This window comes from Molossus molossus, unplaced genomic scaffold (assembly GCF_014108415.1).
Source record: "Molossus molossus isolate mMolMol1 unplaced genomic scaffold, mMolMol1.p scaffold_m16_p_21, whole genome shotgun sequence".
Taxonomy (NCBI): domain Eukaryota; kingdom Metazoa; phylum Chordata; class Mammalia; order Chiroptera; family Molossidae; genus Molossus; species Molossus molossus.
Window position 1 is genome coordinate 39867483 of NW_023425357.1, and position 13143 is coordinate 39880625.

General features: G+C 43.9%; 1 protein-coding gene across 1 annotated transcript in view; it reads left to right on the forward strand.

Annotated features, from left to right (window-relative positions):
• The window catches only part of CDH11 (cadherin 11), a 149481-nt gene that overhangs the window by 98274 nt on the left and 38064 nt on the right, over nt 1-13143 (forward strand). Inside the window, exons 3-5 of the mRNA XM_036275464.1 lie at nt 4820-5201; nt 8706-9000; nt 11824-11943. Coding sequence (XP_036131357.1) covers nt 4974-5201; nt 8706-9000; nt 11824-11943 — 643 coding nt within the window. The 5' untranslated portion in view covers nt 4820-4973. The remainder of the gene's footprint in view (nt 1-4819; nt 5202-8705; nt 9001-11823; nt 11944-13143) is intronic.

The following is a 13143-nucleotide window of genomic DNA, read 5'->3' on the forward strand; positions in this document are numbered from 1 at the left end:
TGAACACATCATTTTTAACCTATATATTTAAAAATTCTTAAGTGGGTTTAAAAATACATAGCAAGGATTAATTTTGTTTAATGCTGCTGTTGAAGGACCTGGTTGTACTGTGTTGTGATGGACTGATGTAAGTACCTTCTATTTGTCTTCACTTGGGTCATTGCTATAAAATGCTTTGTCTTCCTGTTTCTGGTTTGGTTTTAATATTTTAGTCACATATTACTCCTGTCCTCTCCCCCTCCCCCATCGCTGATGCCACCAAAACTGAAGTTATTTCCGTCATAAGACTATTGTATGTGTATCGGGATGTGTGTTTGTGTTCGATATTCGGACTCTCTTAGAAAGGCATTGCTATAGTAATTGGAAGGGATAGGCATGCAGGTCACGGAACCAGCTACCCAGGGCCCAGACCCCCAGCTCCTCTACTTGCTGCTCTGTAACCACCGGCAAATCACTTAATCTCACCATACCTCAGACTACTTCCTGTCGGTGAGGATAACAATACTACTGCTTTGTAGGGTTTTGTGAAAATTTAATGACTCAACTCATTGAAAGTACTTAAAAGAATATTAGGCAGATAATCCTAAACAAATGTCATTTGTAATTGTCATTGTCATCACAGTCATATTGTGAGTAGACATTAAGTCCTAAATTGGTTCACTTTAGGCGGCTCCTGGGCTGCTGTTTTTATCATAATGTCCAGAGCATCTCCTTGTGAACGTCGAACACAAGCAAATGTCAAGAGTTGGTATGGATCACGTGTTCAGACTGCAGACTCCAGAGCCAGATGTCGTGGGTTCAGATTCTATCTCTGCTACTTAACAGAAGCATAACCTTGCACAAGTTGCTTAATTTATCTTTGCCTCAGTTTTCTCCTCCTTTAAAATAAGAATATTTTTAAAAATAAGAATATTCATAGTACCTATTCATAAGTTTGTCATAGAAATTAGGAATTACTATTTGTAGTTTTTAGTGGCTATAAAAAACTTATTTTGAAATTGAATAAATTAAAAAAAATTATGCCTAGGCTGGGCTGGTGTGACTCAGTGTTTGAGCATCGACCCATGCACCAAAATTATGCCTAGGCTGGGCTGGTGTGACTCAGTGTTTGAGCATCGACCCATGCACCAAAAGGTCACCGGTTCGATTTCTGGTCAGGGCACATGCCCAGGTTGTGGGCCTGATCCCTAGTCGGGGGCATGCAGGAGGCGGCCAATCGATGTTCTCTCTCATTGGTGTTTCTATATCTCTCTCCCTCTCTCTTCCTCCTTTCCAAAATCAATGAAGAAAAAAACAATCATGCTTTAAAATTAATCTTATACACACCTGAGACTGATCATCAAAACAACTTTATATGTCACATAGTCACATAAACACTTACACATAAGGGATCCAATTAATTACTTTTAAAGTATTTTTTAAAATAAGTTTTTATTTATTTTTTAGAGAGAGGAAGGAAGAGAGAGATAGAAACATCTATGTGAGAGAGAAACATCCATTGGCTGCCTCCTGCACACCCCCTACTGGGGATTGAGCCTGCAACCTGGGCATGTGATCTGACTGGGAATCAAACCGGGCCTCTCAGTCCATGAGACGATGCTCAACCCACTGAGCCACATGGATTGGGCCCAATGAATTACTTTTAAAAGCAAGAAAAAACGGGGGGACATCTCTAATACTTTCAATAAAGATAAATTAAAAAGAAAAAGAACGAGTTGTCTTTGCTTGCATTTCCAGAAGAAGAAAATAGATAATTCTATCTTTTCTACAAAAGGTTTATTATTTATTGGCCATGTGGAAGCTCTTAAGTTTATTAGTATTAGGCTAGAATATTTTTACAAAGGAAAGGAAAAAAGTTGTCATCTAGTTGCAACACTTTTAGTGTCAGAAATAATTGTGCTTTACAGCAGAATGGCAGCCAGAGGAAAGAGGTGTAGAAATATCCACTTTAATTAAACCCTTTCTTTCAAATGCACTTCACAGTTTACATGCGAGAATAATTTATCGCCATGTGAATGAACACTTAATGCTGGGCATGGCGTCAGACGGGCAGGGTCTGGTTGCGCCAGATGTTCTGTCCTTTCCATTTCTCCTTGAGCTCCGTGGTGGCAACATCACGTTCGCACCTGAAATATGCGGTGCAGATCATACTTCATCCTCTATGCAAGGCCTGCTTGAAGAGCTCTCTTACTGGAGATATTCCCATGAATAAGTTATAATCCCAACCACTAACATGCATTCAGTCTAGGAAGGAGACTGTGAATCAGAAGAAATGTCCCGTGATCTCTCACTGAAGCTCCAGCCTTGACGATGGAGCGGGAAGAAAATGGTACGCAGTGGCTTTAGTGTAGAGAGAAAGAGGCAGAGCCACCAAAGGGGGACTGAGAAGGTATTGTGACAAGCTAGTGACATATTCTGGACCATACCTCCAGCATCCGCACCTAACCCCGGACCTTCCTTTGCTTCACGGTGCCTCGTTTTAGGGTCTAAACCTCCTGGGTCCCTCTCTGTGCTCTTCCCACACATTCACTTTGGCTTGCAGAGAATGGCATTTAATGTTTTATTAAATGCCCAAGTCTGAGGGTGAAACTTAAATGATGACACTGCCTTTTTTACCTTTTTCTTCCACACAACCCTTTGCACATCCCTAAGTGTCTGTTCACAGTAAGAATTAAAGTCCCTCTGCATTGAAAAGAGACCAGCATAATACATCATAGACTAGCCCTGAAGGCATCAATGAACACCTGGAATTAACTGCACCTCTGGGCCTCCCCAGATACCATGTTGCCATACTAGAAAGGAACCAGGCTTGGGTTGGTGAAGTTAAAGGTCATCAGAAGGAAAGGAGTTTTGCACCAACAAGTTAGAATTCCACCAATTTTCTTACGTTCTAAACAGCTAAGGCCAAGACGCTGTGGTATCTCCATGTAACTCTTATTTCTCAACTCCTGTCTTAGAGAAAGCACCTCACCACCTTCTCTGAGCATCTTCCTTTGCAAGGTAAGAGTACCTGCCTCCTCTGAGTGAGACTTGCAGTCTGGGAAGAGAGGAAGAGACCCAATGTGTGCCCAGTTCCCACTCTCTCCAGCCTATGTGTGTACAGAAAGTCTTCCACACATATTTTCAGATGACAGTGTGGAGGCTCAGAGTGCTGGACTTTAAACCTAAGGTTTCCTATATTGTAAGATATAGAAATGGTATTCTGATCCATTCATCGGATTTCCAAATCTAGGTGTACTCCTCTATGCCAAAGTTTATACTCCCTCCTTCCTGTTCCCCTCGTCTCCTACCACTTCATCTAACCTAAATAGCAAAGAATTAGGTGATGGTTTCTAGTCATACAATACTCAGTGTCTCAGCAGTTTCACTTAGACCTACCAGTGCTGAAATGAAGTGCACTCTTTACTCTTAGGATGCCACCCTCCAAGCCCAGCACTTCTCCCAGAGTCCCTCACATTGGTGGTGGAGCTGGTAGTGGAGATTGTCTGCTTTTTGGAACTAGGACTCCAACTGGAGTCTGGGTGGTACTCCAGGGGGAGAGGGTGATTCTCCCAAATAAGTGTGGGATGCTAAGAGAGGGAAACAAACAACAGAAGTGCCTTAGGCAAGACTTTAGTTTACAGTATCAGAAAGACTGAGTCCAGTGAGGGAGCCCAAGAACCTGAGACAGAAGTTAAGGACTAGAGAGAAGAGCCAGAGTGCTGGGGACAGGACTGGGGTGAACCTGTAAGGGTCATGGAAAGGTGTTAGTGGCCCATCTTTCCTGTTGCTGAGTTGCTGGGTCATGGCGGGGTGCCAGGAACAAGACCTTTGGACCAGTTGGCAGGACACATGTTTTATTTTGCTTCTCCTGATTGGAAAAAGCTTATAAAGTATCCTTTGACTCACTGCCAGGTTAAGGTCGGATCCTCGGTGTCTTGGGTGGATGTTTGACCAACAAGAGCAAATCTTGCTCATTGAATTGACATTAGAACCTTCAATGACCCACCAGTGAGAACTTGATCCATGATTTCACTGACAAGTGTTTCAGTGACCATCAGTGGTTTTCCAGGATCTGCCTCAACCTCCCTTATGTAGCAGGGTCCATTGTTGCCTTCCTCCTTCCTCCTTCCTTATACTCTCCAGTGATGCCGGATGTCTTGGGACCTGCTATGCTTGTGACCAGCTCTGGGCTTTAGGACATGTTGTTTCTTCTGCATGGACATCCCATCCACTTCCTTCTTACCACCGTACCTCTCACTTCAGGGTTGAGCCTAGCCATCCTGTCCTCTAGGAAGTCTCCCACTGTCTGCCATCTCCATTCTCAGTCCCCATCAATCATATGTTCCTCTCCTGGACCCCTGTGGTGTCTCGGTTTTTCTGTTACAAAAGCACACCTAAACACAATTGTGATCAATAGTAACATACAGATGGAGTGCTCACTGTATACCAGGCACTGTGCTGAGACTTAGGCTGTTACTCATTGAACCCCCTTGTTTGACCTGCAGTGAGTGTGAGTCCCATCCCCATTTCATAAACCAGAACCTGAACCCAAAGAAGTCAGTTAGCTCACCCCAGACCCATCGCCAGTGAGCAGTACAACCAACGTTCGGGCCTGGGCAGCTGGGTTCCACAGCACACATGGTTTGGCCTCATGTAGACCTGATGGCTTTCTGTGTGTGTGCTTATCTCACCATGTGTTAAGCTGCGAGAGAGGAGGGACTGTGGCTTACACATGTCTGCCTCCTCAGTACCCAGAGAGAAGTGCCCACATGGTTGCCATGGGTAATGAAGTTGGGATGGAGCCTGCCACTAACCTGACCTTTCTCTCTGCCCGCAGACGCCACCTGGGGACGTGGGCAGCCCTGACGTGATGTGCTCAGCGAGCAGAGACATTCCATTCCCAGAGAGGTCTGCGTGACGCCTGGCCAGGCTGCCGCACAGGTGGTGGAAGGGCTGACAGCGCATTCTCCCGTGCCTACCCCGTAACCAAAATGAAGGAGAACTACTGTTTACAAGCCGCCCTGGTGTGCCTGGGTGTGCTGTGCCACAGCCAGGCCTTCAGCACCGAGTGGAGGAGCCACCTGCGACCCTCGTTCCATGGGCACCACGAGAAGGGCAAGGAGGGGCAGGTGCTGCAGCGCTCCAAGAGAGGCTGGGTCTGGAACCAGTTTTTTGTGATCGAGGAGTACACCGGGCCTGACCCTGTGCTCGTGGGCAGGGTAAGGCTGCTGGCAGTCCTCCGTGGTTTCTCTCCGTCCACCCCAACAGCAGAGCATCACAGGAAAGATCTAGGAGGGCAGACACGAATGGTCTGGCTGTCCACTAAGAACCATAAAACCACTGCTTATACGTCCGTCCAGCCTTTCCATTTTTTAATTTGTAGACTTACCCATGTGGAGAACACTTCTGTTTTCCACTTAATATTATATCATAAAAGGTATGCTTTTTAATGGCCCTACAATAGTCTGCCGAATGGAAATGGTCATTATGCACTTAACTGTTCTCCACCTGGGTAGACCACACCCAAACCCCAACTTGGATGCCCTTCCTCTGTGTCCTAACCCTCTACCCCTTTAGCATGGTTTTCCTCTTGTATTGCATATGTCTATTTAGTCCTGTGTCCCCCTCATTGGAGCCTCTGCTACTTGCCATCAGGAACAGTGTTATGCTTGGGTCCCCAGGTTCCAAGGATGTCATAAGAATGGGTGGGATTCTATCAGCTTTGGCTTAGGCATGGCAAAGCTCCGATAGGGTGGCTGGGGAGTCCTGGCACTACTCAGACTCTGCACTCTCTGTGTACCCTTCCAAAAATGTGCAAGGGGAGGAAGAAAGTCCAAAATCTGTTTGGAAACTTGACTGCCCTCTATCACTGATGGTAAAACATGCAGTTGTCTTTCAGAGAATAGTGACATGAACTCCAAGGGGACAGGTGTTCACGTACCTGAGAACAGGGAGCCTGCTGTGCGCAAGGGCAGAGTAGGCCAATGACACACTAGGGTAAAGAGCCCCTGACCTCAAAGTGGTCTCACCTGAGGAGTAATGACAACATTCAGTACAAGTGGTTTGAATTTATATGCTGACATTTAGGGGGATGGAGGGAGGCTCCATGGAGACCATGGTAATAACTTGTGACCAGAAAGATAAGCAGGAGGGGGGAGGGGCAAGAACAGAGTTGAGGGTGCTGATTCCTGAGCTCTGTAGTCCAGTGAGGTGGTCTCAGCTGCTAACCCTCAGAAGAGCACTCCTTATTTATAACATTGACATACTTGGAGGAGGTCCATATTAGTGTCTCAACAATATTGCTCAAGTTTGGGAGTCTTTTTTTAAGAGATGTACTAAATAATTTCATTTATTTATACCCCAAAACGGGAAGATTATACCCAAAATAGAAATCAATGGGAAATGGGAACACAGGGAAATCTCTGTAGAACTCCCCAGCGGAGGAGATGCGCTCTGTGCCTGGAGAGGGAGAAAGGACGTGGGCTGCGGCAGAGGCTCCGTGGTTGAACAGTGTGGAGAGCTGCGCATGAACTGTTCTGAGCAGACAGAACCTCCATCATGGGACTTCCTGAGTCGGGGATAGCATGTGTGGTGGGGGTGGGGCCTGCAGAAGACACAGGGCCTGGAGAGCCATTTCAGCATCTCTCGAGCAAGCGGCTGTCGTGCCACTAAAAGAAGACACAGGGAAAGCGGCAGTGAAGCAGGGCGTGACGTTTGGAATCCAGGCACTCCAGAAGGAGTCTGATGTCAGGTTGGTTGGGGGAAAAGAAACAAAGTGGCTGGACCCTATGGATCTTCCTCTCAAGACATTGCTGATCTGTAGCTTCAATGAGTAGGGGGTGTCGCCTAGATGACTGGTTCCCCAGTCACCTTTGATTTGACAACATTCAAGGTTGAGTGGTTTAAGATGCCTCGAGGAAGTGGAGTTTGGCACACCAGGGGCCTTCGGATTTCCTGCCGGAAGCAGCGCTCCCGGCTGCGCAGTGCAGAGGGCGCCTCGCCTGCAGCGGGGAGCTGGCCATGTCCGCCCCAGCTACAGATCCCTTGAGAGCACTGGATGGTTCCCCAAACTGCTTTTGTGTCGAGCCTAATAAATACTGTTGTCAATTGTGTAGATCATCTTTGTTGGAGAGGGGAAAAAAAGGAATTTACCTGTGACTTTGAAATCTAAAAACCAGAAAAATTATGAACAGTATATTTTAAAATGTTTCAGTTTTTCAGTGGCTCATCAGATAATGTCTATTTAATTTCCAAGAGTCTTGTCAAGTTCATATGTTCCTACAGGGATCCCCCTGAGCTGAAATATGTGGTGTTTCACTGAGGCATTGCAAATCAATTCAGGTGTTTTTTGAAAAATTGAATCAATACAAAAAAATTTTAAAAAGCATTGTGTTCAATCTTGTTTGGTGACTCTGGACAAGTTCTCAGGGCCTTGGTTTTATAAGAATAGTCATTAAAATGGCAATAATAAGTATGAAATACTATAATATAATACTATAATATATAATAAGCTAAAGCATTTTAGTTTATATTGGGTTTTCTCATTGTAGAAAACCGAGGTAGAACCGAGGGCTTTTTATGCTGCAACCTACTCTTGCAACCTATGAGAATGGTGAAAAGAATGCTTATCTTTCCCCCCGAAGGGCGTAGTGAGGGCAGAGGAATTCAGATTACCATGAATGCTGCAGAAATTGAGGTTGGACAACAAGGGAGGGTGAGTTTATTGTTACAGGAAGATCAGATGTGGGGTTTGGGGCATTTCATCTCATGAAACACAGCACAGAGTGAAGGCAGAAAGGCACAAGGTGGCGAGTTAGGAGACCAGGAGGACTTCCTGGCCCTGCCGAGTGTGGCTTTAGGCAGGTACCATACCTTCTTGGGGCTTTGTCAAAGGAGGGGGCACTTACGATTACTAAGATTCTTCCTATGGTCCAGGGGCTGATGTGTCTCAGGCCGTCCGCCCCGCCTCATTCCTTCAGCTCCCCTGGGCCGCTCGCAGGTCTTCTGGACAAAGCCCTGGAAACAGTTTTAGTGTCTTTTGGAAGAAAACTGCTAAAAGAAATGATAATAGCATCCATATAGTAAACAGAGGAGGTCAGTCTGTATGTACAGAAGTGGAAGGGTCACTCTTTTATTCTTAGAGGAAAACAGAGGTGAAGAGTGACATATGCACTGTGGCAATTTATTGCATAAAAATGAACAGGGCATTTATGCATCTGTATAGACATTCTTGCATCTGCGTAGGGCATGTCACGGGGTTCTCAGGAAACTGGTACAATAGCTGTGTCCGAGTAGGGAAAATGAAGGACTGGGAATCAGAAAAGTTGTTGCATAAATGTTTGTTTTTTATTATTTGTAACATGCAGATACTTTTTTTAAAAATAACTTTATTAATGATATGTATGTGTATATATTTTGTCTGTGTACATATATGTGGGGAGGAAGGAGAGAGAGTATGACTCTTAGAATTAAAAGAAATTCAGAATTCAGGTTTAAGCCCTAGCTTCACTGCTCCTAGCTTCATGACCTTGGCCAAGGCAATTCTCTTCTCTGATATTCCACTTCCTCTTGTGTAAAATGAGGTGAAAACATCTCTCTCTCTCTCGTGTGTGTGTGTGTGTGTGTGTGTGTGTACAGTGTGTTGTAACAAACAGCATGACTGTGCTCTCTTTCTCCCTACGCAGCCTTTGTGGAATTACAAATCTCAATTTCTCTCTTTCTAGCTTCATTCCGATATTGACTCTGGTGATGGGAACATTAAATACATTCTCTCAGGTGAAGGAGCTGGAACCATTTTTGTGATTGATGACAAATCAGGGAACATTCATGCCACTAAGACACTGGACCGAGAGGAGAGAGCCCAGTATACCCTGATGGCTCAGGCAGTGGATAGGGACACAAACCGACCTCTGGAGCCACCATCAGAGTTCATTGTCAAGGTCCAGGACATTAATGACAACCCTCCTGAGTTCCTGCATGAGACCTATCATGCCAACGTGCCCGAGAGGTCCAATGTGGGTGAGTGCAGCAAGGAGACCCTTTCTGCTGCAAGACTGGTGTCTCTGCAGGTGGGTGGGCTGGTGCCAATTCTGCCAGATCAGGAAGTATAACTTATGCTGTATTTTCTATGGTGAAATAACAAATAAAACTTTTATTTGTGTAGTCTTAGATACTTAAAATGGACCCGAGGTTCTAAAATCTAAACTTACAAAATATGGGGGAGTGTGGATAAGCGGGAAGAATATGATTGAATTCAGGTCATCCTGGCTCAGGCACCCATTAGCTGTATGACTTAGAATTAGTTACATCTATTGTCTTAGCGTTAATTTCCACCTCTATAAAATGGGAATAACAATTTCCAGTCTTGCAGGATTAGAGACAATATGCGTTCAGTCACTAGTGCGTGTTGATGTTCAATGAGTAATAATAATAGCAATATTTGCTGCATTTGCCATTGTGCTAATTGCACTATTGCATTTAATTTTTGCAATGACTCATCTTTGCAATGAAGTAGTTCCTATTTGACATATTTTGCATATTTTACCATAACCAAGTTAGAAATAAGTTAACTAATTTATCCAAGGTTACCCAATATATTCAGTGGATCCAGAATACATACTTAGCCATGAGACTATCTCACCATTTATTAGAATAATTCAGAAGTAGGTATGTCTGTTCATCACACATCATTAAAACATGATTCCCTGAAGGGTTTCTCAGCTCACCACCTTCTCCTGGCAATAGCTTTCATTTGACTCTATAGAATGCATGTAGTTGTGGTCTTTTGAGAAGCATGTCTCCTATTAAGAAAGGTTTGCCTTTCAGACAGTGAGCAGGGCTGTTCTGATCAGGGAGTACATTTGGTTCTGTGAATCAGAGATTTAGAGCTCAAATGAATTGAAGGATCATCAGGGCCAAGCCACTCCTTTTACAGATGAGAAGAACCAAGCACCAAGAATGGGAATCAACCTGCTTAAGTTCGATGCAGAAATGATCCTAGAACACTGAGCTCCTTCCACTTTGATGTGGAGCTGATGATGTTAAAAAAAATAGTCTCCTTATCCTCCTCCAGATAAGTCAAAGCGTTCTTGTACTTTACAAAAGCCAAGCTGAGCCATTTTTCACCTTCTCTTCCCTTTGCCCTGCCCAGCCTCTTAGTCTCTCAGTAGACAACTGGAGATTTTAATGAGGAATATCAGACATCAGATAAATCATTAAAGGGGAGACAGTTGTGTTTGTAGCCGAGCCAGGGGGGAAAGGCCAGTCCCCAGAAGGATTCTCCAGGGGAATTTTCACTGTTCCCACCTCTGGGGGTTCCATGATTCTAAGGAACAACACCCAGACTTCCACCATGGCCTGTGAGAGGAGTCTGGCAAACAGCACTAGGATTGTAGCATGGTCGTGCCTCTCACCTGCCAGGAAAACCAGACAATTTCTTACATTTTTGTCAGTTTTCCTTGTCATTTGTAAAATGAGGATAATAGAAACTATGGTGAGGGTTAAATAACATACATGTAAAATGCAAAGAGTTATAATGGACTTAGTGGAGCTCTGGATGCAAATTAAGCATAAGAAATTAATAATTTTCCTAAGTGTACCACATGGTAGAAAATAGAGCTTATTCTCCTTTATAAATCTCCACTACATAGAATACCCTGGTTATGTGCGAAGAGCTCAGAAAACATGTTTGCACGAACTAAGGAATTGCAGAAGCATAATTAGAAGAAAGTGAGATTTACTTTTACACCAGGCAGAAATTACTGGCAACCTTATGTGTTAAAGGGGTGTCAGAGGCTGTGCAATGCTCCCTTACCTCCCACGTGGAACCTTGCCCCTCTGCTAAAAATGTCACAGAAAGAACTAGGGTTTGGTTGTTTGCTAGATGGGCATTAGACTCGACTCCAGCAATAACCCAGTTTTCAAAATAGATTGCAAAACTTCATATCTCTCATATCCAATATCTCATAAGTACAGTGGATGTAAAAGTACTGAGCAGAGGGACACTGGCATGGGACTTACCCCAAACATTGCCTGGCACAGAGGAATGTGATAATTGCCAGTTCTCCCCTCCAGCATCTCTACCCCCATTCTTCATGCCCTCAGATACTTGTGACCATCAAGGAACAAGTTTTTCTAGGAAAAACAAAATCTCTTCTTCCCTCAATTCCCTGGTTTGCTTTCATTCTGACTCAAAGATGCTCACCTTACATCCCACCAGCTGTCTGCTGGTGGTTTCTGCTGCATGACTGCCCGAGCCCTTAGCAGCGGGAAAAGCAACTGTGAGGACAGTAGGGATCGGCCTTCTGTGTAGTATTTATAGCCATAAATTAATGAAAATGCAGTATTATCAGCTGTTTTATACATGCAAAGCAACAATAAAATGATGTATTTATTGCTCTGCTACAGATGGAAGACTGCATTCTGTCCTTTTGTGAAAAGCAAGCCATCATTAATTATCCTTTATTATACTCTTTGAGAAGACTTTTATTTAATTATTTGATAGGTTGAACATTTCGATTGCATGGGTCTTAGAATGTTTTTGCAATAATGTTGATAGTATTATTTTAACTACCAAGCATAGCAGGATGTATGATGGATACGGGATTAAGAAGGAGGAAGGGAAGAATAGGTAGGAAGGAGGGAGGGAGGAAAGGAGGGAGGGAGGGAGGCAGGAAGGCAGAAAGGAAGGAAAGGTTATTATTTTGCCTTTCAACTTCAGGCAAATGAAAGCATGTTAAATAAACTCTCCTTGGTTTTTAATTTTAAGATGAAACTTTATAAACTGGAATAGAATTTGAAGCGCTGAGGGACTGCTTCTAATGACTCTCTTTCACTTTCAAGGGACATCAGTCATCCAGGTGACAGCTTCCGATGCTGATGACCCCACCTATGGAAACAGTGCCAAGTTGGTGTACAGCATCCTCGAAGGACAACCCTACTTTTCAGTGGAAGCACAAACAGGTGACGTGAAATGTCTTTGTGATTTGTGACACATTGTGAGTAGGGAGCCCAGACCTGCTTGCTCAGCCTAATTGAGTCTTCATTTTCTCAAATATGAGAAGAGCCACCGGGGGTTGGTGGGGGCACTGGATGTTAGGCACATGCCTGACATTCAATGAACCATATTTACTGTTGTTCCTGTCTGTATTTCACCAGGGCACAACAATAAATATAATCCTAAGATGCAACTTTTATCTTAAAATTATACCTTAGAAGTTAACTTAAATTTAAGAATTTATCTTAAAATATTTAAATTTTATCTTAAAATTAAATGGTCGATCCAAATCAAGAGACCACAGAACTTGAGGGGCTGATATAAAAACTGGCTGCTCCCAAAGGCCATGGTGCAGGGTGGCGAGAGGGGGTGTTAATGCTCAAGTGCGTTTGGAAGGCAACACATGCCCATTCTTCCCACCACGCTGGTAGGCGCCCAGAGGGCCTTTGCATCCAGAAAGACAACTCTGCGCATGTCTTACAGAAAGCAAATAGCAAACCAAGAGAGTGAACAAATGTAACAACCCAAACCAAAGTGGTTCACTTCGCTTACACCACATCTGATTCTAGGGCCCTTTCATTAGAACACACTTAAGTCCGTGACACTGCTGTCCACAACATCACCCCCCCCCCCAACCCCTTTCTTTCTTCCACGATATGCCCCATACATTTGAAAGATACTGACAAATAATTCACATTTATTGTTACAGTTAAATTTAGCAAATATATCTATGTTCATATGGATACACAGTCTACCAATCAGATATTTTGCTCATTTACTTGAAATTATTTCTGCTCACCTATGTCATTGTTTACTTGTAGCCACTTTGCTTCAGATCACAATTTATGGGGCTCTTTGCTTTGGTTTCATTAAAAGCATTTGCATTTAGCCTTTCCAGCTTAACCAAGGATGAGTGTGGGATTTTATCTTGGCTTTTGAGATGTTCAAAACAGGTTGGGGACTTAACTTACAACCTTCTTTGTTTCAAGGTCTCATAGTTTGAACCTATCAAATTGTTTATAGATCAAGAAAATGGAGGAGGCCCAGTGAGATCAAGGGTGTTTCTGAGAAACATGCAAACATTGGGGGCGAGGGGGGGGGGCGGAGAGGGATAAGGCTGGAGGCTTTCACAGTGCTCTTTATACTTGTGTTATAAGTACTGCCAT